Source organism: Leptinotarsa decemlineata, unplaced genomic scaffold, assembly GCF_025532065.1.
Source record: "Leptinotarsa decemlineata unplaced genomic scaffold, Ldec_3_MD MMD2_tig00026358_RagTag_RagTag, whole genome shotgun sequence".
NCBI lineage: Eukaryota > Metazoa > Arthropoda > Insecta > Coleoptera > Chrysomelidae > Leptinotarsa > Leptinotarsa decemlineata.
Window position 1 is genome coordinate 3057287 of NW_027412703.1, and position 27492 is coordinate 3084778.

Below are 27492 nucleotides of genomic sequence, written 5' to 3' on the forward strand. Positions count from 1 at the left end.
AATCACAGTTTAATCTAATAAGATACATTCACATACTGAACAACTACTGTATTATCGATGTCTATTAAGTGATTCTCCTGCTCATTCAAGTAATTTATGATTCGAATGATAATTCGATTATTCAAACAATTCATTTACAAAGAATTCCATTATGCCCATCACTAATTTCGAGTGCGGATTTAGCTGAAAAAGTTTCCACCAGTAAACGATAAATGTAGACAGGCAGACGTGGTGTTTCAGCCCACTGAATCACCTGATGTTGAGTGGCATCCAAAAAGTACTAAAATTGGTACCAATTTACACAAATTTTTCCCGACGTTTATATCTTGTTTCGTTCAGAAGTTAAGATTTATTTCTATATTGGTGCTAATGAATATACCCAGTATTTCACAAAATATCAAAACATCTGTTACAAATATTCCAATCAAACTTCCAGAAAATAATAACATTAAATTATAAATGAAACAAACCAAAAATTCTGTTTAAATTTATCCAATTCGCCACTGTTCCGAAGCGAAAAGAGTTATTACCTACTTGAACATAACATACCAACGCACAAAAAGAAATAGTATATAGAAATTAATGAATAGATGTGAGGTGAGTAAATGATCTCAGACGATTTCACATCTCTATTCTGCATCCTTGGCTAATGCACCAAAGACCCAAGTGTCAAAAAGTATTAATAAGAAGAAGAAATATAACGATTAACCACAAAGCACAAACACGTTTCTAACCTTAATATTTTGGTAGCCGCTTGTTAAAGTACAATTTATAAAATGGGAAAAATTAAAAAACCTTCCAATCCTTCCAAGGAATTTTCGAATGTGAGTTCAAATGTTGCGAAGCTGCCACAAAGCCGTAAGAAGACATCAGTAAGCGTTTCACCAGTTTCAGTAAAATCGCGAAAAAGCAAAGGTGTTTGGCATGTTGAAGAAACCTCAATTCAGAATTCTAACATTTCAAAAGTGACAAAACGTACTACCAGAAAAGAACCCAATCCAACTGCTAATAAAAAGAAAATTATTTCTTTCTTGAATGAACCAGATAATTTCCATATGCAGCGTGATGCAAAGTTGAAGAAGAATGGTTCACATAAGAAATCCAAGCAGAATAATGCTAGTGATACCATAACACAAAAATATAACATTAAAGTGAAAGATGTAAATCAGAATTCGAACATTTCAAAAGTGACAAAACCTACTACCAGAAAAGCACTCAATCCAACTGCTGATAAAAAGAAAATTATTTCTAGTTCCAGTGCACCAGACAATTTTCATATACAGAGTGATTCAAAATTAAAGAAGAATGATTCACATAAGAAATCCAAGCAGAATAATTCTACTGAAACCATACTAAAAAATTACAACATCAAAGTGAAAGATGTAAATTCGGCAATAAATGGTATTGTGGAATTTCGAGCAAGCAATCCTAAATTGAAAAACCAGTTATTCAATGAAAGTTTTCCACTATTTCTACAAGTGAACTGCCACCAAGTGCCTTTGGGCCACCCAAAACTAATGAGAATACCCATGAAAAACTGTATTCTGAATCCTGAGGATGAAATATGCCTGATTGTTTCAGAAGTGAAAGGAATTGGTAACAAGGAACATGAGAAACATATTGAACACTATGAAAACCTCCTAAAGACTAAAGGCGTAACTAATGTGAAGAGGATAATGACAATGCATGAACTAAGAACTGAATACGAGACTTTTGAGCAGAAATCCAGACTTGTTGATTTATATGATATGTTTTTAGTGTGTGGTAAAATCAGTGGAAAAGTAGTTAAAAATTGTGGGAAAATATTTTATAAAAAACGTAAGATTCCTATTCCTGTTAAATTGCAATCTAGCAATTTGAAAGATCATGTGAATAAAATGTTATCCAAAGTATTTTTCCACCTGCATTTGAAAGGAGATAGTTACACGTTTCAGTTTGGTCACAATAAAATGAGTACTGAACAACTTGTAGAAAATCTGTGCTCTGCATTTGAATTTTTGGAAAATCAATTCCCTGGTGGATTTGAAAATATCAAAGGACTTCATGTTTTTGCTCCAAGAACTCCCTCTATTCCCATATATATCTCAACGGGTAAGTTTGTCATGAAAGTTTATTTTTCATCTGGGTATAAATTATGACTACACATGTTTTTTTATTCATTAACTACACCTCAAGCTTTGATCTCCACAAACAAAGTGTGTGGAAATCAAATCGTGAGGTGTAGTTTAGGAAATTACTATGGATCTTCATCAAGTAACGACCGAATCAATCAGAAAAAAAAAGCTTTTTTATTTGCCAGATTTCAGTTGGTTGATTTCATTAATATTGCATCAATATTATTTTGTTTACGTTGAATGGGATGATTTTCAGTAGCCCATGTAATAACATTTTTGTAGACCTTTTCAGTTATTTCTGCAAGTACTTGATTTTATAAAAAAATTAGTATTTGCATATGCAACACAAGTAATACTGTAAGGATATGAAGATACTTCAATAAAATCGGTAAAGTGAGCGGTTTTGAGAAGTCATTAGCCTCCAATAGTCACACCTTATTTTTGAGTCCACTCACAGAAAATGATTTAATGGCAATGTAAAAAATATGAAAAACAAAAAGAGCTGTGGAATTGATGATGTTCCAATACTTATCATTAAAAGTTGTATATATGAAATAGTGTTTTAACTCATCTGATAAATATGTCATTCGAGCAAGGAATTTTTCCTGATGATTTGAAGACGGCTTTTGTAAAACCACTACATAGGAAAGAAAGTTGGTCAGACATTAATAATTTCAGACCAATTAGTCTTCTGACATGTATATCAAAACTATTTGAAAACGCAATGGCCACAAGACTAACATCTTTCTTCTCAAACTTTAATATGTTTTCTAGTCACCAACTTACCTATTTGAAAAAGAAATCCATTGAGACAGCTCTTGTTTATTTTAGTAATGAAATTCTGGAAGCAATGGAAAGAGGGGATCTATCCTGTGGGATTTTCATGGACTTATCCAAAACCTTTGATTGTATAGATCATGATCTTCTACTAGGCAAACTTTACAAATATGGAATTTGAGGGAACTCCTATGACTGATTCAAGTCGTATCTAAAAAACAGAAAGCAAATCGTAGAACTGAATCGTAGAACAGCAGCGTGATCAGAGGCTTTGGAGACGTCTATGGGAGTTCCACAGGGTAGTATATTGGGCCCAATACTCTTCTTTATATTTACAAATGACATAAACATCGTGGTAAATTCAAATTCCGCTCTCATAGTTAATTATGCTGATGATACTAACCTATTGTTGACAGGTGCAAACTTACCACACATAATAAAACATGATAGTATTGTAAGAAAGGACAAAACACTTTTTTCTAGAAAATAAATTGATTTTAAATGATGAAAAAACAGATTGCATCATGTTCAAAATTGATAACAGCATGGAGACACCGAAGAGTATCACTTTCAATGATTTTAGAGTGACCTGCAACACGTCTGTGAAGTTTTTGGGTATATATATATATATCGATGACACCTTAAGTTGGGTAAATCAAATAGACAATCTCTGCAGAAAACTTTCTTCAACTACATATGCTATGAGAATTCTCAAAAAAAATGTTGACAGTGAATTTCTGATGACTGTCTACTATGCTGTTGTGTATTACATGTATTTATATATTTGGTACACCCGTTATATCATTAGTCGAAATTATTATCAAGTTGTCAAAACAGATGTCAATTAAAAAGATCACAAAGAGAAGTCACATATTCATTATGAAGTGGTATTAATACATACATCAAATCAAATACTACTCATTCACAACTTACGCTACTTTTTACTATGCAATAAAGTTTGGTATTATCATTTGGGGCTCCAGTCATGAGCTGAACAGAGTATTTCTCTGCCAAAAAAAGGTAATCAGAATACTTTTTTGTATGAAGGTCAAAGACTCATGTAGAGGAATCTTTAAAATGAACAAATTATCAACAGTACCAGCAATATACATTTTTGAGTCATTAAAATTTTAGTAAATCAACCAAGCTACTTTGGAAAGCATCATAAAACACATAAGTATGAAACAAGATTTAGGGATGATTTTTTGTATCCGATACATAAAAAATCTCTATATGAAAGAAGTACTGTCTACAGTGCGATAAAATTTTTTAATTCTCCCCCACGGGATATAAGAGACATTGGGATGGCCAGCGGTTTTCTGAAGTCTGTGAAAGAATGTTTATGCAATATAGAGCCTTATACTATAGATGACTATTTTAACAGTTTATGTTAAATTTTATTTTATCAACTCTATACTTATATGTGTATGTGAGGTGTTGTATTCGAATTTTGTATCGTATTACTCTTTTGTAATTTTGTTCACTGACGTATTTCTCGGACAAAGTATTTCTTTTAACTTTTTTACAAGATTTACATATATATACTCTGTAGAAATAAATGAATATCTATCTATATATCTATCATGATATTGTTAGCATAAATTAAAAGGAAAAGTGGTCCAAATGAACAGCCCTATTTAGTTTGATTGACTTGCTCAAGATTTGATACCTATCAAATCTAAACTTTCATTCACATCTTCTCTTCCTTCTGTAAAAAGCTTGTATCACTTGTAAACATTTTTCTGACTCAGAGTAAAATCACCGTATGCCACAGTCAACATATCAAGTGTTTTTGAGCACTTAATTCCATATTTTACACAAAATTTGATGCCAATTCTTTGATACATTTTTTCTATAACAAAATCGGTGAAGACGCAATTCTAACTTTTATGCCTCTTATAACAAACTAAACATGCTAAACAGCTGAAGCTGTTCAAGACTAGTGTACCAAGATTTAAAAAAACTCTAATCGAATGTACGTAACCCGTGAAATTTTAATATTTACCTTATTTTTTTTAACAGATCTGTTGAATCTTATACCATCACTTTTGAGCAATTCATGATGCCAACCGATCTCTCTTAACGCACTGTGTTCTAAATTAAGTTTTATTTTTTCAGAACCTCCGACAGATAAAAAGGTGAGAGTGAAGACTCCAAAAACGAAAACGTTCAAAACACAAACTGGAGAATTATCAACATTGCCCAATGCCAATGTCACTGTGAGACCTACAGGCGAAGTTATTGTCAAAAAAATATCTAGTGATCGTGAGGCATCTGAAAATATAACATCTGAAAATATAACAGATGAGGATATTATCAAAGCAAATAAGGAAGAGGCTGACAATAGGGAAACTTCAAAACAAAGTAAAAAAAGAAAAGTCAAAGAAGATGATGTATTGACTGAAGATGGTGCTAAGCAGAAGAAAATTGATAAGGAAAATAAACCCACCAAAAAGTCACTGAAAAATAAAGATATCACCAAAAAAGCTGATACTGACAAGAGAAAAAATGTCATTTTAAATAAAAAGAATAAATTGAAAAAGATCAAGAAACTTCAGCAGAAGTGTTAGTTAGGAGCAACAGATATTAATGATTAGGTATTTTAATATAATCATTTAATGAAATGTAATTAGTTAATATACTTATATTTTTTAAGTAAACATATTAAATGTCGATATTAAAATAAAAGTAATATCTGTTTTTGTTGAAATCTGTTTTTTGTCAACCAGCTGTCGCCCTCCTCTCTCGAAAGTGGAAACTAAGAATTAACGAGGTCCTACCTCTTCAAATGCGATTCCTGGCCCGGGTTTGATGATACTAGGTAAAAATCAGTCATGCGGCCCCAGGGTCCATATAAATTTGAAAGTCTGTTTCCACTTGCTAGAACAACACTTTTCAATTCACAAAATTTCCAATATCAAATTTTTATTTGTGCCAAAATTCAAATCCATGAATGAAAGTGTTTCCTGATATCAAAAAGGCATATAAAATAAGACAGTTGAATCCACAAATAAAATGTATTTCTCTGATACATAAATTTATTCCAAAAAAATCAATAATTTTTTTATATAATAATAATAATATCTTTTGGGAAAGTTTTTGACTTTCTACTACTCCATCTTGATACAAAAAACAAGGATGAGGGAATCTTCACATGAGTGAATGATATTTGAAAGTATACCAGTGAGGGTGACAGTGTTTCATGTAAGTGCAATTTATTACCATTCATTTAAAGTAGAACTCATGTGAATGATATCTGATTTTTATTCCACAACGAATGTTTGAAATATAAACTGAGTAGAGAAATGTATCTTCTGTATAATTCAGTGTTCATATAGAAGTATTTGTTTCGAAAGAATTTTTTTCTTTCGTGATATTCAATGTTTATATGAAAGTAGCTGTTTCAGGAGGACTTTCTTTCAGTTTGTGTCTGAAGTTACTTCTTTGCATGATCTACACATCCATGTATAGAGTTACTTATTTTAAAATTGATTACTTCCTTCCTTTCCTTGGAAGATTCCCTCGTCCTTGTTTTTTGTATCAAGATGGAGTAGTAGAAAGCCAAAAACTTCTTTCCCAAAAATTAATCACTCCTAAAAATATAACCCCTTCAATTCAAATGAATATTATGATTTGAAGGGGGTAAAATTTCATTCAGATAAGAAAGGGGCTATATAAGAAAATCCTTGAAATTTGGAAGTACGGTGCCTAGGTATGTTGATTGAGTTAATTCCCAAATTGACCATATGTATGTCAGAATGCCTGCTTAATAAACTATATGAATAACTAGGTGTTTTAGTTTGAAGCAACTTAAACAAAGAAATTTTTATCAAATATTGGACTCTGTACCTCACGTTCAGCAACTTCATTTTTAACAAAAATGTTGTGACATATTCACCATATGGTATACGAATCGCATGCAAGCATTTTATATACGCTGTAACTTCTGCTTGTTATATTGCGGCAAAAAATTGTAATAACAATACTCGATTTGGGGGTTAATAAGAGTTTCAACTGACCTGAATTTCCTTTCTTCTGATAAGTGATACTAGAATTTGTATAGCGATTTGAGTTTGAAAAGTGATACTTTGAAAATGTTTGTCACATGTTCATGTAAAGGCAAAGATCTATCTATGGTTACGCCAAGATTTTTAGCACTGTCTACCCAGTCAATGTCTGCGTTATCGAGAGTGAGCCTAAAGTTACACTGACTTTCTACTATCAGTCTTTGAGACCCTGTGCATAAGGCCAAAGTTTTATTTGGATTGATTTTCAGACCATGATTCTCCGAGTATAGGAATGTTTTCTGCAAATCTGTGTTTATATTGGCCACGCAACTTTTTGTATCGGTGTTATGAGAAGACAAATATAACCGTATATCATCTGCGTATAGATGTACTTGACAATGTGATAAAAAGTGGGGTAATCAAAAATAAACACTGAAAACGTCAAGGGTCCTAAAATACTTCCCTGCGGTACACCTGAGATTGTTTCTTTTAGGGATGACCATGAGTAATCATCCAGTTTATTTGATTTAAGGGGTTACTACTATTCATTCAATCGACTGCTATGTGGGAGAGGGGTACAAACCCTGAGGCCGAAAGGTATATGAGTAAATAACAGTTATTCTCGTATATCTTTTTCAACCATGCCAGAAGTACTTGTGATGCACTGTTTGGAAACTTTGCTGTAGTAATGAATATTACAACACCATATCCATAAGAATCTGCCAAACTTAAACAGTCTGATATTCATCAACATACCAGATATAGAATACCCAGATATAGGCTTACCAAATCGGCAGATAATTCTTTAAATTTTAGCTTATATATACTTCCAGATGATCTAAAAAAGGCCAACATGTTCTGTTCCAAAAAAAATTATCAAACTTTTCTTAATTGAAAATTCATTTTATACACTAGACGAATATGAAGAAAAGGTGAAACAAGGTGGAATAATTTGATTTATGCTCACTCAGACATTATCTCTAAATTATTTACTCTTATATGTATATTCTGTTTATATTCTATTGTGGTATATGTCCAGTTTTATATCTACTTAAAGTTTTTATCCAATGAACAAACTTTTGTGACTTTCTACAAATATGCAACTGTATATAAAGTGGTTAAATAAAATACTTACTTACCAAACCGTTATTTTAACACCTCGACACGTATTTCGATGACTAAGTGATCATCTTCAAGGGGGAGATTAACCTTCTTGCTCTTGAAGATCACTTGGTGCTCGAAACACGTGTTGAGGTGTTGAAATAAAACTCCCAGTGATATTCATGCCAGAAGTAGTCCATAAAATACATAGATGAAGTTATATGAGGCATCATATTAGTAATAGAGAACTTTATGCTGGTGTAGGAAGAGCAAACTTCTTTATCAGTAACTTGTATTTAATGAGGTGGCCTATCAAAAAAAAAGTTAAATAATTTTAGAATGTATTTTTGGGAAAGAAATGTTTTACTTTCTACTTCTCCATTTTTATTTATTTATTCATTTCTTCAACAAGTAACCCCCAATTTTTATACAATGTATTAACCTTAGAAAGTTAACTATTCTAGTATCTATATACCTAATAAATCAACCTACATAGAGAACATTAAAATAAAATTGTTATAAAAAAATTGTCCTATAAATATATACCACGTAGAGTATATTTAAGAGTGCTCTGAGAGATGTGAAAGAATCAATATTGGTCTCATTGGCATTTGATAGAATTCTGGACACAGGGGAATGTTTTCCATAATTACATCTATGAAAGTCGAGACTGAAAGTTTGGTTATTACGTGTCTTCGGGGGAACATGCAGATTGACCTGACAGAAGAGTTGGGCAATTAATTTCGTTATTCAATAATTTATGTAGGAATATTATGTCTGCATGTGTCCGTCTTGCACTGAGTTTGAGCAATCCAATAGTAGAGCAAATTCCAAAGAGCGAGTGACTTCTAGCTGGCATGTTCATTTTGTAAGCAACATATCTAAGAAATTTATTCTGAACTTTCTCAATATCATAACTGTGCTTGAAGTAAGTTGGAGACCAGATACAAGTGCAATACACAATCACTGATCTAACTAATGCAAAGTACAGTATTTTGATAGAAAAAATATTGGTAAAATCTTCAGTTGATCTGCATATGAATATGAATCCTAATATTTTCATCGCTTTGTTAGATATGTGTCCATCTTGTCCTCCATCATAACACCCAGATCTCGTATAGATTGTACACATTCCAACTTCTTCCCTGCAATACTATAACCAGCCGTATAAAGGTTCAATGACTTTGAAAAGGAAATACTTTTACATTTTGCCACATTGACATCCATATAATTCATCTTACACCAATCAGAAAAAGATTTAAGGTCCATTTGAATTTTCGCACAATCATGCCAATGAATCTATTGCTCTAAAAATTTTTAAATCGTCTGCAAACATCAGTACTTCACAGTGAGTAATTTTTTCTTTGATATCATTCACAAAGATATTGAAGAGAAAAGGTCCCAAGTGACTCCCTTGAGGTACTCCTGAGGTAACAGATATCTCGTGAGAGATAAATCCTTTAATTTTTGCAAACTGTGATCTATCACAAAGATAACTTGAGAACCAGTCCAACAAACTCTCAAAAATTGCTTTTAATTTTTCACAAAGAACTTTATGGTTCACAATGTCAAATGCTTTTGAAAAATCGGTGTGAATTACGTACACTTGTTTATTTTCCAGAGCATTCAAAATATACTGGGTGTACAACAGTAATTAGTATTCGTAGATTTACCTTCACTAAATCCGTGCTGTTCATTGATAATCACTTGTTTTAAAGGAATCTTTATATTATCACAAACGATGTGTTTATACAAAAAAACCTGGGAATCTTCTGAAAAAAGCAAATAATTCCAAAATAAACTCTTTACAAAGATGTGTTGATCAAACAAAAAGTAACTCAAACACGGAAAAAAATATTCATTTCCCCCAACGTACCTACACAGTAGGTTCTGCTAAATGCCTGCCGGAAAACAACTACTTCCCTGGCTTATAACACGCTCGACATTGAGTAATATGCAACAGACATTCATGCAAGATACTTCACCGAGATTAGTCCCGCAGATGTTTCTCATTCATCCAGCAGCAGTACCATGCTGAAATCGATCAAGTAGGTCAGCTACATATCGTTTTTGAAGTATCCGCAGAGATTTGCAGCTGCCTTCCATTCAGTCGAGGAATCGGCGAGTTTTTGATAGCGCGGAAACTCACGAAAATCCGTTAGTTAGGGAAGCTATAGATTATACTGTAGGCGACCTTTCCCGATATAGGAGGCCCCGACACTCTATCGAATGAGACCCTCATGTCCCCCCGAACGAACAAATTTTTCATCCCTCCCACTCCAGCCAAGCAGAGGTACACCGCGAAGGGCGGTAGTGAACCTATTTGTCCTTCTGACAAAAATCGACCACAAGGGTAAGGGAGCTAGGGTCCAACCTGACTGAATTGAAGATGCTTGGTCCAGACATCACCAGAAGATGGCAAATCAGACTTTGCCGAAACGTTGCGAGAATAATCCTTATGAGGATAAAATACACAGAACACGGAGCAAAACCCGAGAAAACAGCTCATCATACTTTATCCGTGAGAATCTTCGAGTTAATATATATGTATATATGTTTATGTTTATGATGAGTGATGAAAATTTGCAGCTTTGTCAATAAGACCTAACGTTCTTTGGGCAATGAAGCATATTATTATTATAGGAAACTTATCATACTATACTCACAATTGAAAATCGTAAATGTATGTAAATGTAATTTTTTACCATTCATTTAGTGTAGAACTCCTGTGAAAGATACCGGTTTTTATTCCATAACGAATGTTTGGAATACAAACTGAGTAGAGAGTAGTGTCTTCTGTATAATTCAGTGTTCATATAAAAGTATTTGTTTCGAAAGAATTTTGCTTTCGTGTAATTCAATTTTTATATGAAAGAAGCTGTTTCGGGAGGGCTTTTTCTTACTGTTTGTGTCTAAAAGTTACTTCTTTGCATGATCTATACATCCTTGTCTAGAGTTACTTATTTTAAAATTGATTACTTCCTTCCTTTCTTTGGAAGATTCCCACATTTTTTTGTTTCAAGATGGAGTAGTAGAAAGCAAAATTATAATAGTGGTCTACCCAAAAATTAGTCACTCCTAAAAATATAACCCTTGAATTGAAGGGGTTATATTTTTAGGAGTGATTAATTTTTTGGGAAAGAAAGTTTTTGGCTTTCTACTACTCCATCTGATATATATATATATATATATATATATATATATATATATATATATATATATATATATATATATATATATATATATATATGCTATATATATATATCTATATATATATATGCTATATATAGCATCTTCCTTGGATCAAAAGTGTGTCTACGCACATGTTCTAAATATTCTGAAGTGGAATAAAAACTGTTTTTTTTTAATATTTTTTTATAACTTTTTTAAAACAAAACATATTCATATTTTTAATATTGGCAGGAAGTACATTATACAATTCAAAATCATAGGAGTTTTTTTGTGATTTCATCAGCCTGAAACGTTGAGGTCTAATAAAATTGCTGTTACGTGTATCATGATTGTGTAAACTTGATTACTTGGGAAACAAGGGGGCTCTTTTGTGAATATCTAATAGGCTTGAGTAACCATACAAAGAAGGCACCGACATAATTTCATGAGTGATGAATGATTCACGGCAAGAATCATTAAAACCGATTCCAGCAAGAATTCTCAGAGCTTTTTCTTTTATATTAAAAATACATTGGGCATCACTAGAATTTCCCCAAAGTAGAATACGGTGAGAAATTTGAGACTGTATGAGCGAGCAAAATATTGTGACTTGACCAATTTAGCCTATTGTCCAGAGTAAAACCCAATAATTTGACACACTGGAACTCAGTTAATGGCAGAGCCATAGAAACAATCATGTTTTGTGATTTTTCCTTATTCATCATGAGTTTATTGACACTGAACCAGTGCTTCGCTTTTTCTTGTATTTCCATAGACTTATCAACAAGAGCTGAATAATTCCTAGAAGAGTATATCAAGGATGTATCGTCAGCAAACAGTACACTGTGACATGGCTTCATATAGTTGTAAAAATCATTGATGTAAATAACGAACAAAAGTGGGCCCAAAACCGATCCCTGCGGCACACCTAGGTCAATCGGCTTCAGCTCAGAAAATATATTGTTATAAAAAACTCTCTGGAAACGATTATTCAGGTAAGTTTCAATCAAGCCCAAAGGAGTACCTCTTACACCATAATATAACAGTTTTTCGAGTAAAATGCAGTGGGAAACACAGTCAAAGGCATTTGACAGGTCCAATAGTGTGACCCGGACTCAAGTTCCTCAACTATGCCTCTGACAACACTCATAGTAGCATCGGTGGTAGAGCAGTTTTCACGAAAACCAAAAAAAAATTGTTGATTTCGAAATATTTGGTGAGTCTTTTCTTAATTAATTTTTCAATGATTTTTGAAAAGATACTTATAATAGAAATAGGTCTGTAGTTATCGACAATCTCTTTGTTGCCTTTCTTGTGGAGAGGTATCCCTTTTGAATATTTGAAGATGTTAGGAAAATTACCTGATTTGAAAATTAGATTTATCAAATTGGTAAATGGAGCAAGAATAATATCCTGAGTTTCCTTAATAATTCGACTATTTATTCCATTGATATCCAGACAAGCTGAATTTTTCAAAGATGTAATGATTTTTTGTACTTCATCACATGTAACAGGAGTTAAAAAAAATGAAGAGCCAGGAGAAGGATAATTTCTAAAGTTCACTAATTCAGAGATAGGCAGATTAGGTAGAGATTTTACGATATTGGCGGTTATACTTGAGAAAAAATTATTAAAGTCATTTTCAGTTAATTTCTCTGAGAAACACCTATATTAACATGTACATAGGTTTGTAAATATGAATCTATATATAATGATAATATTGGATCAAATATTAGTAATTAGATCTTATATGCATAACAAGACTAGTTTTAAATTCATTGTTTTCACATCTTCAATATGATTAGGTAGTTCATTGTATTCTTTCAAACCCTTATAAAATAATGATTTCATTGACTTAGTAAAATTGTATTTTGGTAAATGAAGTTGTCCTGTATTTCCTTTTGTTATGAATTTGAGATTTAAAGACAATAAAACCAGCAAAGTATTCTACACTTTCATAGACTCACATTTCTTCTACGGGAACCGTGTTGGACGTTGATGTAATTTGTGAGAGGCATAATAAAACCGTAATAATAAATGTACTTATTCCAATTTATTCAGATAATAAAATAGTGCCAGTTATGAAAAAGTATACAAACATGTTCTCATACAGTTTCAAGATAATGAGTCTGATTTATTACTTGTTATAAAGTTACCCTATAGAATCATTAATTACAACTATTCTCTGAAGAATTATCCGCTCCCAAAAGGTGGTAAAGTCACGACAAATTGTCTTGAAAGTTACGATAATTCTTGAGTAATCTCAAGAGATCAAAATGATTTTCTACGGATTCAATGCGTGTCATAAAATTCAAAGCATGTTCAAATAAGATCAATAAAAAGCCAAGTCCTTTTTTTCTTTTTGCAAGTGCTCCTGACTTTTCAAACGAAATTTGCCAATCAACTATACATCTGCTTCATGGACTGCTTCAACATTCCAGTAAATTATTAAGAGCGGTTGTGTGATAGTTATATTTGTCAATAGTGCATGGGTTTTTACTCAATACAGTATAGTCTGATTTTTACATGTTGAAATGCTCTGATAACAATTCACTGATTTATCACCGTTTGCAGGTGACTTCAATACTACTTCCAATGCTTGATTGTCCTTCAGTCTTTTGACATCGCTGTCCCTCCTCAAACGAGTATCCGGAAGTTTTCTTATTCTTTCTACTTGATTCTCCGGAATGTCTAGCTCGGCACAACAAATTTTCAGCAAACTACCAAAAGTTAATTTCCATCTGGGAATCTCCACTTCAATGAAATCAGGATCACTTGATCCGTGTATCCGAACTTTCAGGACGAGATCTGAAAAATTGTTGGGATCATTTTGAAAAGGTACAAATGGCAAAGAATTATATAAAAACATTTATATCTTGAAAAACTGCAGATGAATTAGGTGTTTACTGAAAATTTCATTCAACATTCTGATTCAAGAAGTCAAAAAATATAATCATATTAGGTTGTTTCAAAAGTTTTGTCCCTACTTATGAGTCTACTTTAAACTGTAATATACTTATTCAATATAGTCGAAATGAGCTCCATTTGAATCAGTGCACTTTTCCAGTTATAGTCTGCAGTTTTTTTATGCCTGACGTCTACTACTAGTGTGGAAGACTTTAATGAAAGTGAAGGTTATGTGACAAAGGGCAAGGTATTTATCTCTTTGATAGATAGATATCCTTTATTAGTTCTTTGTAATAAAAAAACCTTTTTAGGTGTAGAACATGTCAATTACATGAAACATTATAGTTACATTATATATACATTAAAAATACAAATGATATAGCGAAAGTACATAAATGGCGTTATCAGTGGACTGTAATTTTAATTGCATATAATTTCGATACGAGAGCATCAAAGTTACCTGATAGTTGAAGTTTTCCTCTTGCATAAGCTGCAATGGGTTTTCTCAGGAGCTCCTTAGAATGGTTTCCAACTAACTCAACTGTTGATGCATATACTCGTTGACACAACATTCACAAAAGGGATAAATAGCGGTATATCGAGGAGATAGCGAACGAACTGATTATATCGTTTTCAAAACGGTTGCGATTCAACTTCAAAATCATTCACAACACACTCAATCTTCTTTCTTTGTAAGTCATGAAAAAAACCATAAACAAAAAACTTTGAATGCTCGGTCTCGCGATAAAGACATCGAACTGAGAATTGAAATGCCGGTTTTCCGAACATGGAAGTAGTAGAAAATCATGAGGCAGTATCATTAATATTGGTTAAGAATATAAATGGACACAAATGTACGAATAACAAGGTTATCACAGTCAATATACTTAATGCAATATTATTATATTAGATACAGAACACGAACATATACATTTATATGTAGAGTTCAAAAAAGACTAAACTACATCACAATGCAGAATGATAAGACATGAAATATTCAAAGTGAACAACATCAGTTTAAATTATCGTTGAAGAATTCTTCCAGCAAATAATAAGCTTTGGACAGAAGCAAAGTTTTGTTATAAATATTAATGATTGAAGAAGGTATATTTTTCTGAAGATAGGTCGAATGTGTCTTTATATTCAAAAGGTCATTTTTGTTTCGTGTGTTGTGGGTTATGGTTCCTATCATGACTCGCAAAAAAAGATATATTTTCTTTGACAAATACCACAGATTCATAAATATAGAGACCTGTTAGTGTTAATATTTTTTTCTCTACGAATATTTTTTACAGCTTTCTCTCTAAAAAAGGTTGAATATTTTTCTGAGACACCGTTTTTGAAATATGAATATTTGTTGTGTATGTGCAGACATTCCCCAGAACATAATGCCATATCTAATGTGACTCTGATTATAACCATTATATGCTACAATTGCAGCCTCAGTGGATATATTTTGTGTAATTATTTTCAGGGCATAACATTTGTGTTGCCACTTTATCTATGTGGCTTTTCCAGTACAGCTTTGAGTCAATTATAATTCCAAGAAAGAAAAGTTGGGTCACTGATTCTAAAGTAGTTACACCATCACTTAAAGCATTATTTGTGCCGTTGTGTGATGTAAAGTACTCCTCCAGAATCTTTAGCTTAAAAAAGATATTTGCCTGTAGGTAGTTGTGATCGGTTGAACCGAAAACCACAAAACAGTCATCGGCATACTGAACCATGTATTCATCGACAACTTCAGGCACATTGCTAGTGTAAAGAATGTATAGTAGTGGGCTCATCACTGACCCCTGGGATAAACCTCTCACAATACATAGCATTTCTGATTTCATTAGATTTCCATCAGTATTCCTTTCAGTGACACATTGCTGTCTATTTTTCAAATAGGACGTAATTAGTTCAAGTGGTAGCCCTCTGGTACCATAGAATGACAGTTTTGTGATCAGTAGCCTAGGGTTGACACTGTCAAGTCCAGATTGACAACTGTTAAGCTTTTTTTACTATCGATAGATTCAATTACCTTACATAGAGCTGATAGTTAGCCCCACTAGTCGATTTCTTTCTTCTAAATCCATTCTGCATATCACTTAGAAGATTATTATTCTCTAGATACGTGACCAATTGATTGTATATTATTTTTTCAAAGATTTTACTAACATTTGACAGTATTGCAATGGGCTTATAGTTGATTATTTCATGTTTATTTTCCTTTTTAAAGATAGCTTTGACATGCATAATTTTAAGATTATCAGAAATACCTGTCAAAAATGATAAGTTGATTATGTGGACAATAAGTTCACATATCTCATATGCTACATGTTTCAGTAATTTAGTTGGTATTTCATTTTAGGCAGATACTATAGAATTGGTTTGGGTTGTATTCCATTGGTAGTGGACTTGTCCCTATTTGTTGAATTAAATGAACTGATATAAGAGAAATTAAGTGCACGTAGCTAGATTTTATTATTGGTAATTTCCTCTTTCTTGCGGTTGAAATTGTTTGTGTTTTTGAATGTTGCCTTCCAAGAGGGAGATTTTAATTCTAGAGATCTATTGAGTCTCATCTCCGGTCATAAAAGTTTAAATTCTGTGTAGTTTGTGTTCATCCCATTTGAGATGACAATCTACCTGCAAACCTTAGGAATTTTATTTAGAGTTGGACGTAGTTATACGTTTTACCAGCTTGTGCTAGTTTTTGACATTTTTTTTGTAGGGCTTACATATTTGTATCTGCTGATCATGACTGAGGTGAAAACTTGATGCTCCAGTTTACTCCAGATTCATATCAGCGGACAGAATTACGAAATTCCAGTAAACAAAAACTAGTGCGAGCTATTAAAAGAAACACTTATCGTCTTGAGGCATCCTTTCAATCTTTAGGATTGAAGTTAATAATGGTGAAAAATGAACTCGTGATATCTTGAACATATAACACATTCGTTGAAGTTTTATTTACAGTTTAACTTTAAGGAATGATACTCACCGTCAGATTGCGATGTGGGCAATGAGGTAGTGGGCATCTTTGCAAGGTCACTATGTTTTGTTCGAACTCTACTTCCTATATCGACTTGAGAGTTTATGGAAGGATTCTTCAAATAATTCGGGGTGTATCTAAGGCAAGTCTGATCTAGCTGATTCCCGACTTGTTCGGATTCTGGATAACAGACTTCACTGGGTGTCAATCCCTTGAAGTTTCTTATGCTTTGATCAGCTCCATTTTCAATCAAAATCTTTGCTATGTCATCGTTACCACGTTTACATGCCCAATGCAATGCAGTCCTGCAGTTTTTTAATCACTATTCTTAAGTACTTCAATCTTCAGTTCAAAATACTTACCATCCATTCACAGAATTCTGGGAATTGATATCTATGTTCTGGGTTAAAAGATTGATTACAGCTTCTGAATCACCTACACAAGCCGCTTCTCTCAGTTTTTCTTCTAGAATACCGGCCATTTTCATTTTAGGGCTCGTTCAATCATCTTCTTTAGTGAATGCACCGTTTGTTTACTTCTTTACCTACATTGGTAATTGGTGAATATAATTGAATAACAAAATGTGGAATACTGAAACCACAAGCATAAGGCTAAAAGTTTAGCATTACTGAAATTGAATTTAATCTCAGGGAAGAATTTATACAGATGATGGCGCTACTCAAACAGCTGATCAGAATAACTGAATGTTAAACTTAGGTTATGTTCGTTGCTTTGAGGTTTTTTGTGTTTTGACTCTTTTAATTATATATTTGTGAGAGTAATGTTTTTTGGTGCGTTTATTGTAGATATAAAAAAGTGATGAATAGGTGAAATAAATTATTTTACCCTCGGGAAGGACAAGAAACCACAAGAATATATGGAAACAGGACCGGACTTTGTTTTTGTTAAACGGTTTTATTTAGCTTGCCATGTTTCCTGTTTGTTTGGGTTAAATATTAAATAGCTTGTTGAAATAATATGTTTAATCATCAGATTTACCTGTTTAGTAGATAACATTGTAAAATTAATTTTTCAAGACCATAACCTTCTTATTTCAAAACTTGCTGGAATCGGAATACAGGGAGATCTCCTTAGATGGCTTTCATCTTACCTTCACAATCGTAGTCAGCTAGTGAGCGTAAATTGATACAGATCTACTCCATTTGTGGTAACCTCGGGAATCCCTCAAGGTTCACATCTGGGTCCATTAATATTTCAAGTATTAATAAATTATTTGAAAGATTGCTTCAAGCATTAACAAGTACTATTATATACTGATGACTTGAAAATCTTCAGGAAAGTAACAACGATTAGATATTGCTTAAAGATTCAGGAAGACCTCAATGCTTTTTTAGAATACTGTAGGTAATACTCCCTGGGCAATAATATTATTAACAGGGTACACCAAATTGAAAATCTTGGAACCTATTTTGATCCTCATTTGGATTATGTAATAAATTCCTGCAGCAAAACCTTGGGATTTTTCTGCAGAATATGCAAGGACTTCAAAAACGAGACTGCAATCAAATCTATTTACCATGCATTTATTTATAGTAAACTTAATTTCGGAAGTGTCATATGAAGCCCACATTATAATACACATAAATTACGATTAGAAAAGACTCCAGAACAGATTTCTAAGGTTCTTGCATTTCAAAATAAGGAAGACTTATGTAACACATGACATTAGTGAAATTCGATCTCACTACAAAATACAGCTTCTAGAACAACGAAGAATAATAACCGATTTAGTTTTTATTTATTGAATTACTATAAAATAACTATGAAAATAATATTCAACTTATAGCAAAAATAATGATTAATTGGTTAGTATGTACGAAATTTAATAATTCATTAATTTTTATTTTTTCCTGTATCTGTTGACACCGTGTATCTCTACACTACACTACACTACCTACACTACCCATAGAAGCATCCACTACAATCAGTGGATGCTTCTATGGGTATTTACCTATTTGTATCCTATATTTTGAATAAATAAATACTTCAAGATGCAGGTACCTTACAGAGGTATCTATGGTATAAATAAGGAAAATATTGTATACCTATAGATTTAGTTTAATCTTCCTCTTGAAGATTATCACTAGGTGATCGAAACACGTGTCGAGGTGTTAAAAATAACGGTTTGGTGTTGGGATCGAACTCCAGTAATACTTTCCTAATAAAGTATAACCGTTACATGTATTTTACTATTATCTGGTATATCTTTTCTTGCGTCCTGCAGTTGCATTCGCCCTAGTTTGCACATTTTGGGGGGTCAAACCACTTCAATACTAGTAATTAAGAAATACATAATAAAAACAGTTTTAATCAAAAAGTACCGACGAATTGGATGGATTTTCAACACTGTTCCACTCCCATGTTTACACTGGACTGAAGAAAATCATTTATTTGTATAGCTTTATTCAGAAATATATTTAAGTACATTCAAGGTCAACTGTTGAAAATGATTGACTGAAGATGAGTGCCTGAAGTCTCAATGTTCTGTCACTAACACGTAATTTCTTTCTTCGAAATTGAAATAATAATACATTCCAATTCACTTGATGAAGAAAATAAGTATTTCTTATCAGAATAAACTCTGGAAACCGTACCCTTTGACATTTGCTGGTTTGGTACTTGGGAAAAGCCACCAATAAGCAGGTTGAAAAAATTTCAATATCGTATAACAAATGCTCAGTAGAGACGGTATTGGCCAAGGGAAAGGCAGAAATTGTAGTAGAATTATGCCGTCCATCGCAGCTCCAAAAATGTCCCTTCTAAGTATGTCTCCAGGTAGACGAGTTAATGCATTCATTTCGTCGAATACTGTCACCCTCTCTAAAAAAATATTAAAAATTACCAACTAATCAAAAACCATCTCGATGATCATTGCATTATTTCTGTATATCAACTGATGAAGGCTTCTTAATCGATTGTAATAAAGATATATTATCTGATGAATACATTCATGTTGATAATCATATTCAAACATATATGTGTATGTATATTTATATTTTTTCAAGTTTCAGTTCTGACTTATCTTTTTTGTGCTATGTTCGTACTTAGTTATGTTATAGTTAGTTTTTTAAATTATTGTTTTTTTCCCTGCCAAAAACATTGTATATTTATTGGGAAAATAAATTGTTATTATTATTATTAAATAAAATTTCAGTAGACAGGGAAAAGCATCAATAAAAATATTGTTACGTATTCTGTATCTGTAGAGTAGGGAGGGTGAGTGTAAGCCCACGCACTTAGGCCACATGTGACCCATTGTACATCCTCCCGAGGAGTTGTCCTCCTAGGTCGTCGTCCATCCTGTCCTTTCCAGGAAGGTGGACAGGTCGCTGGGAGACATCTCCTTTATATCGGCAGGTGTAGGCCAAGACTCGCCGAACACACACTCTCTTATTGACGATAACTCCGGGCACTCGCACAGGACATGCCTGACAGTCTCATCTTCCTGTTCACACATCCTGCATAGAGGTGTGTCCACTAGCCCCATATTATGTAGGTGTTTCCTTAGCTGACAGTGGCCAGTCAGAAATCCTACTGTAAGGCGTAGATTTTTCCTGGTCATCGCCAGATATTTCTTCGGCGCCAGCTTCCCAGGGTCGCCCAAGGTGATCCTGGCAAGATTACATCCTTTGATTTCATCCCATCTCTTTAGAGATTGAGCATGGGTGTAACTTTTGACTAGTTCCGCAATTGTCGAAGTCATCAGGCCGTGGGTGCCACTTGGTCCTAAAATTCTTAGTCCAGCCGCTTCCTTGGCTTAAGAGTCGGCAATGCGATTACCTTTACTCCTGTTGTGCCCTTTAACCCACCTCAGGATAATGTTATTATCTATCGAGGCTTTGGCTAAATCTTCGTGGCACTCTAGTGCTAGCCCTGAAGTAACACGGTGTCTGTTCAAGGCTAAATTGTTACATATTGAAAGGGATATATTTCTAGGAGATATTAATTTTTGGGAAAGAAAGGTTTTGACTTTCTACTTCTCCATTTGTATACAAAAAAATATAGGATAATCTTCCAAAGAAAGGAAGACAGCAGTTCATTTCGAAATGACCTCTATACATTCCCACATTTTTTTTTGTGTAAAGACGGAGAAGTAGAAAGTCAACATCTTTATTTATCAATATTATTAGGTTAGGTTAGGTATAAAGTGAGTGGGTATGCAGAGCTCTGCCATTTCATCATTTTCCAAACAGAGGCGACACACACTGTCTTCCGACAGTCCGAGTCTCTGCACATATGATGATTCAAATGACAGTGACCTGTAAAAAGGCCTGTAGACATCGTAGTTCATCCATACTGTAGTCCAACAACTGTTTGGTATTAAGCTTCGAAGGATGAATAAACGCCTTGGAGTGAGCCAATCCTGGAAGATTCTGCCAGAAGTCCATAAATCTTCTTTCCATCCAGGTGTTCAATGGTTGTTTGGCAAAGCCTAAAACGATGCCAATGACAGGTTCTGGTCCGATGAAGCAGCTTGCTTCTTTACAGGAGAGCCAGGAGAGCTTCCAACGCCGCATAACTGTCCGAGAATATTTTTATTGATTTGTGTATGAGGTTGGATTCTTCAAATCTCTCCGCACACAATTCAATAGCGTAAATTTCCGCTTGAAATACAGTCGCGTAGGTTCTTAGGCAGGTAGATATCTCTGTCCTGGGTCTGCGATTGAAAACACCTGTACCAGAACCGGAAGGTGTTTTTGATCCATTTGTGAACCAACAACTATCTGCTCTTAATATTTCCTTCTCCCAGAGGATCCAGTCCTCTCTACTTGGAAACAGTACTTTATAAGGCTGTTCCTAGTTGACAGTTGGAGGCATAAAGTGTGACTTCCAGTGTCAACCAACAGTGTGTTGCACTCTGCATTAAATTGATTTGTGCAATTGGAAATGTGCACAAGTCTGTATGCAGTCCAACTAGCCTCTCTCTCCAGAAAAATATGGATGGGAGGTAGATCTAGAAGGATATCCATGGCCGCTGACGGTGTGGTACTGATGGCACCACTGATGGCCAGACAAGCCTGTCTCTGTATGCCAGAGAGCTTCGCCTGGGCCGTTTTCTATAAAGCCTTCTGTCACCAGGCAATTACACTATAAATGAACATTGGTCTAACAATCATCACATAAATCCAATGGATTTGTTTGGGACCTTAACCCCAAGTTTTACCACAAATCCTTCGACATGTCCATAGGGACAGTCTGGCTTTGTGTAAAACTTTAGCGTTCAAGGTTATTTTATCAAGGACAATGCCAAGATATTTCACCTCCGTTCCAAATGGAATGACATCACCATTGAGGAAAAGTGGCGTTAGATAGTCCAGTTTTCTTCTGTTAGTGAAGGGGCTTATCACAGTTTTGCTGGAGTTCACAGACATCTGCTTCTTCAGGCACCAACAACGTCCAACGTGTTTTGAAGGATATTACAAGCTATCCTTTCCGACGAGGATCTTGCCAAGGTGACAAGATATGATTTGGAAACATTTTTATACGTATATTAGGTTTCTTATTTCCATAAGGAATTCTGATCCACTTCACTTTCACTACACAATAAAAATGTTGGAGCACATGAAACATAAGGTATATCATACTATCCGTTGCTTTTAGTAACATTAGAATCGCGATAGAAAGAAATGACTATATTGTTGAAAGTGAACAGGACTTTATTTGCTCCTCCTTCTAGATTCAGACGTTAACATTATTTCGAGCCAGTACGATTTTGATACTTGAAGCTGGTTTAGTGAGACATATGAAGTCATCCACTTTATTAGTCGTTCGCTATCTTCATTACAGCTGAAAATTCACAAGGTAACAAGTACATGATGGTTCTTTTTCTTTCATTAGCTTATTGACCCCAGCTTCTACGGCACTATTATGACTAGCACTGCTATTACGCAATGAGAATTTCGTGGACATCCGGTCCACCCCGGCCTCCAACCGGCGTGAATGGGGGTATTTGTTATATAATTCCACATTAGCACTCCCACGTGAACATCTGGTCCACCCCGGCCTTCAACCGAAGTGAATGAGGGTGCTATTTCGCTTGAAACACTTAAAAAACTCGTAAGTTTAACAATGCTCTTCATATTCAATGTGATGTTGGCACGTTCAAAACGGCGGACAGTCACAACACCAACTGAGTTCCATCTCCAACAATGGCGTACGCGTACCTTCTTTGTGGAACAGTCGTTATCGGTACGTCTGTCCACCATCATATCAGATACTAAACTTCAGGTGCCTACATAATGGTTGTGATGGACTACTTCTCCAAATGACCTGAAGTAGTAGCTTCACCCAATCAAGAGGTTGAAACGTGGCAGAAGCTCTGTTGCAGAACGTAATTGCCAGTCAAGGAGTACACCAGGAATTACACTCGGATCAGGGCAGCAACTTCGAATCGGATTCATGGAAGGAAATGTTGATTTTGTTGGGAATAAAGAAGAAAAGAGCAACTGCTTTTCACGATGAATAGTCTAAAGGCATAATCGCACCATAAATAACTACATCTCGATGTTTGTCTTTAAAAACAAATTGTTTCCTCTGTTTCCATTGACATACCGAAGGTCATTCACATACAGAGTATTTGAATGACCTGACTACAGAGTATGTGAATGACCTGAAAGAGAGACTGGAAATTATACACAAATTGGCCAGATCCAAATTGCAGCCTTTCAGCGACGGGATGAAGATGAGACTTAACAAAAAGTCGATGCCGGCGATCTTCAAGGAGGACGATATGTGTGGCTCTACCAACCCCAAAGTCGGAAAGGTTTATGTCCCAAATTGCAAAGACCATGGCAAAAATCTCTTGGAAATCAAAAAGATAAACGATATGGTGTACATAATCCAATTGTCATCGAGAAGCAAGTCTTAAGTTGTCCACATAGAGTGACTGAGTTCTTACGTGTGTCGTGATGTAACAATATAATCAATTATAATATATATATATATATATATATATATATATATATATATATATATATATATATATATATATATATATATATATATATATATATATATATATATATATCTACACATCGGAAAAGTCTAGGGATATTTTTATAACATACCTACTAAATATCATAAAAATAAATGCATGAGGTCGTTTAATTTCGATTAAATTGGTACACTCGACCACCCTTTAGATTTCTATGGGTTGACTAAAGCCTGCAAAAACGGTAACTAATCTTTTATCAAGTTTTTTACAAACTGTAGGTTTTCGGCTAAAATGAATAATCTGAAAGTGTCGAGTTTGTACATTCTATGCAGTTCTTGCTCAGCAATTAAACTGGAAATATTGTGCTTTAACATGGAACGCCATCACTTACCATTGGCTGAGATGAATAGAGCTGAAGGGCTTCTTCAAGGTGGCATGCGACAAAATGATGTAGCTCTTCGTTTGGGGGTCTCCCAAAGTGTTATCAGTCGATTGTGGCGGCGTTTCCGTGAAACTGGCAGTCCAGCCGAACAACATCCAGGGCGAGGACGCGCTACAACTGCAGTTCAAGACCGATTTTTGGTCTTGACCACAACAAGAAAACCGACAATCACAGCACCTGAGTTGGTTAACGTGTTGCAGCAGACGCACCAGGTAACCATTGGTCGTGATACTATCAGAAATCGACTGCATGAAGCAGATCTCCACAACAGAAGGCCACTTAGATGTCCACCTTTGTCGAGAGGCAATCGCGGTAGAAGATTAGAGTGGTGTCAAGAACATCAAAACTGGGATGCAAATGATTGGGCCACAGTTTTGTTTACAGACGAATCCAGAGTTGGATTTCATCCAGATTCTCGTCGAGTAACACTGTGGAGACGACCTGGAAATAATGAACGTTTGAGACACGTCCAGGAAGTCCACACATACAGAGGTGGTACCGTAATGCTATGGGGCGGAATCATGATCGGCGGCAGAACCGATCTCGTTTTTCCAAATCGCTCCCTCACAGCTTGACAGTACCTCGATACCATTCTTCTACCTATCGTCCGTCCGTTTGCTGGTGCTGTTGGTGAAAACTTCCACCTAATGCATGATTATGCTCGTCCACATGTCGCGCGTCTAGTGACTGACTGGCTCACCAACGAAGGAGTTGATGTATTGCCATGGCCAGCACAATCTGAATCCCATCGAACATGTGTGGGACATGCTTCAACGAAGAATTACTCCGCATATGGGGAACATTCACACAACGTTTCAATTGAGAGAGCTTTTAATCGCTGAATGGGCAAATGTACCTCAACAAGACATTGACAATCTCATTTTGTCGATGCACGATAGATGTAGGGCCGTAATAAACCAGCGTGGAGGCCATACTTTGTAGTGATTCCAATTTTTTTTGTATTATGATTTTTTTTCGGGGTGCCAAAGAAGAGCCATATTTTTTTTTAGTTTTGCTTATTAGCGCACTCAGTATTTTTGACCATTTAATAAATTTTGTTGTGAGTTACATTCGTTTAATAATCACCCGTCAACTTTTTTTTCCCTAAAGCAATCTAAAAAAAAATTATTGCCATTTTAAAAAATATCCCTAGACTTTTCCGATGTATATATATTTATATATATATATATACACACACACACATATATATATATATATATATATATATATATATATATATATATATATATATATATATATATATTACAGAACAGAAAAAAAAATTATGTTTGAGGCTCAACTGTTTCAATTGAAAACTTTCAATATGTGAACATTCAAATGTAATATAGAATTATATTGAAAGGAAACAAGATACCAAATGTATTACGGGTAGGTAGGTAACTGATTATATATAATAATGGCCTACATTCTACATACCTTCTATTTTCATTACTTCCGTTGAGGCACCGCATTCTTCAAAATTGGTGCATAAAACGAAGAATGTTAAAAGGAATATTAAGACACACTTCATTGTATTTGGAGCTTCTTCAGTCTTGCCAAAAAGTTTTCCTAAAACTCGGTGACTGATTAAAAATGGGTAGCTGGAATTTTAGTATAGATAATTTTAATGGCTACTTTAATCAGTTACGATCACAATTAAAAAAGTTGAAATGCTCAAGTTAATTGTACGTCATGTTTGAAAAATAATGGCAACACGTAACAATCACAAAAACAACTATTTAGCTGCATTTTTCAGAAGTTAATGATGAGATAGAGTAGCATTGAAACGAAAATGTTCGTTTGATATAATTTCTTTAGAATCCTTCACGGATCAAACTGATATCCAGTACAATAGGTACATTTATGACTAAAGAGGCTGATCAACCAATTCAATTTGATTAGTTTCTATTATGTATCATCACGCTATATAGATAAGTAGGTACCTACTCGATTTTTTTTCCAGTTTCTCTGCAAGTGATCGGAAGTTTAATATATGTCAATTTCTCAAAATGCCTCAACATAAAGCGCTTTGGGATATAATTTTTTTGATGAACATCACGTTTTTTCTCTTCGGGTGTTTCTCAGGCATTTGTATCTGTATCTGTAGAGTAGGGAGGGTGAGTGTAAACCCACAGCACTTAGGCACATGTGACCCATTGTATATTATTGGCAGGTGTAGGCCAAGGCTCGCCGGAACACACACTCTCTTTGGCAACCTTGAGGTGTCTCACGGTGGCCTCCGCGAAGGTTTCGAAAGGTGCAGCGATATTACTGTAGTTGCGCGGCTTCTTCAACCTTCTTTGGTGTTCCTCCGTGGAGGTGCATTTGTGAGGGAGCTTTCCTGCAGGGGCAGCCGATTCCTTGCCTTTATTCAAGGCGGAGCTCTTGGCGCCTGCTGCAGAAAGTGCCCTTGCTGTTGGAGGCGATCTGCTATATTCAGCCTTATTCTAAGCGGTAGATTGGGGTGGACATTTCTGTTCATCCCCAGCCACCGACTAAGATTGAGGTGAGCACTTCTGTCCAGCCTCGGAATTGGTTTTTGTTATTTCATTCATGTGTGTTCCCACGAGTAGCAAGCTCCGCATTACCAGAGGTAGGCTGATTACAATGAGGTTTCTCCCAGTTCCCCAAGGGGATCGTTCGTGACCGCATATCACCCTGCGGCAATTCAGCTGTCGGCACGATACCTTATACCGTAGCTTGGGTAGGCCGGTCCACGGTGGCCACTGAGGAGTCCGGCGACCTCGTCCGTAAGGCCACATTGGCTTTCCGGACAGGGTCTCCAGCCCCCTGGCCGTTTTCCTATACGCCATCTGGGGACGCGCCCGATAAATAGCTAAAAACAGTATTAGCAGTAGTTTGTCCTGCCGTTTGACCTCGTGAAAGAATAGGGTCCGAAATTCCAAGAATTGAAGACAACTTTTCCTTCCTCTCCAAAATACTTATCGAGTTCTCAAACGAAATTTTTAGATTTCATTATGATTTGCCACAGCTGGTATAGGCCGGTTTATTATACTTTACCAGGACCACAGAAGGAT

At 34.8% G+C, this 27492-nt stretch overlaps 2 protein-coding genes and 1 long non-coding RNA gene across 5 annotated transcripts; 1 reads left to right on the forward strand and 2 right to left on the reverse strand.

The window, feature by feature from the left end:
• Positions 1 to 695: 695 nt before the first annotated feature.
• Positions 696 to 5601, forward strand: LOC111515260 (uncharacterized). Its single transcript, XM_074184767.1, has 2 exons — positions 696 to 2091; positions 5010 to 5601. The coding sequence occupies exons 1-2, from the start codon at positions 777 to 779 to the stop codon at positions 5459 to 5461; spliced, it is 1767 nt and encodes a 588-aa protein (XP_074040868.1). The 5' UTR covers positions 696 to 776; the 3' UTR covers positions 5462 to 5601.
• Positions 5602 to 13204: 7603 nt separating this feature from the next.
• On the reverse strand, positions 13205 to 18074 carry LOC111515262 (ankyrin repeat domain-containing protein 40). Of its 3 annotated transcripts, none has more exons than XM_023171489.2 (4): positions 18057 to 18074; positions 17420 to 17601; positions 17067 to 17362; positions 13205 to 13978 (listed from the first exon to the last, which is right to left on the reverse strand). In XM_023171489.2, the coding sequence occupies exons 2-4, from the start codon at positions 17542 to 17544 to the stop codon at positions 13671 to 13673; spliced, it is 729 nt and encodes a 242-aa protein (XP_023027257.2). In that variant the 5' UTR covers positions 17545 to 17601; positions 18057 to 18074; the 3' UTR covers positions 13205 to 13670. The 3 variants fall into 3 exon arrangements, with proteins under 3 accessions (XP_023027257.2, XP_023027256.2, XP_023027255.2); XM_023171488.2 differs by lacking the exon at positions 18057 to 18074 and adding an exon at positions 17904 to 17996; XM_023171487.2 differs by lacking the exon at positions 18057 to 18074 and having other exon boundaries at positions 17420 to 17819.
• A 1390-nt stretch (positions 18075 to 19464) lies between these two features.
• On the reverse strand, positions 19465 to 26145 carry LOC111515261 (uncharacterized). Its single transcript, XR_002723503.2, has 2 exons — positions 25892 to 26145; positions 19465 to 19898 (listed from the first exon to the last, which is right to left on the reverse strand). It is a non-coding gene; the product is annotated as an uncharacterized lncRNA (long non-coding RNA).
• Positions 26146 to 27492: the final 1347 nt, after the last annotated feature.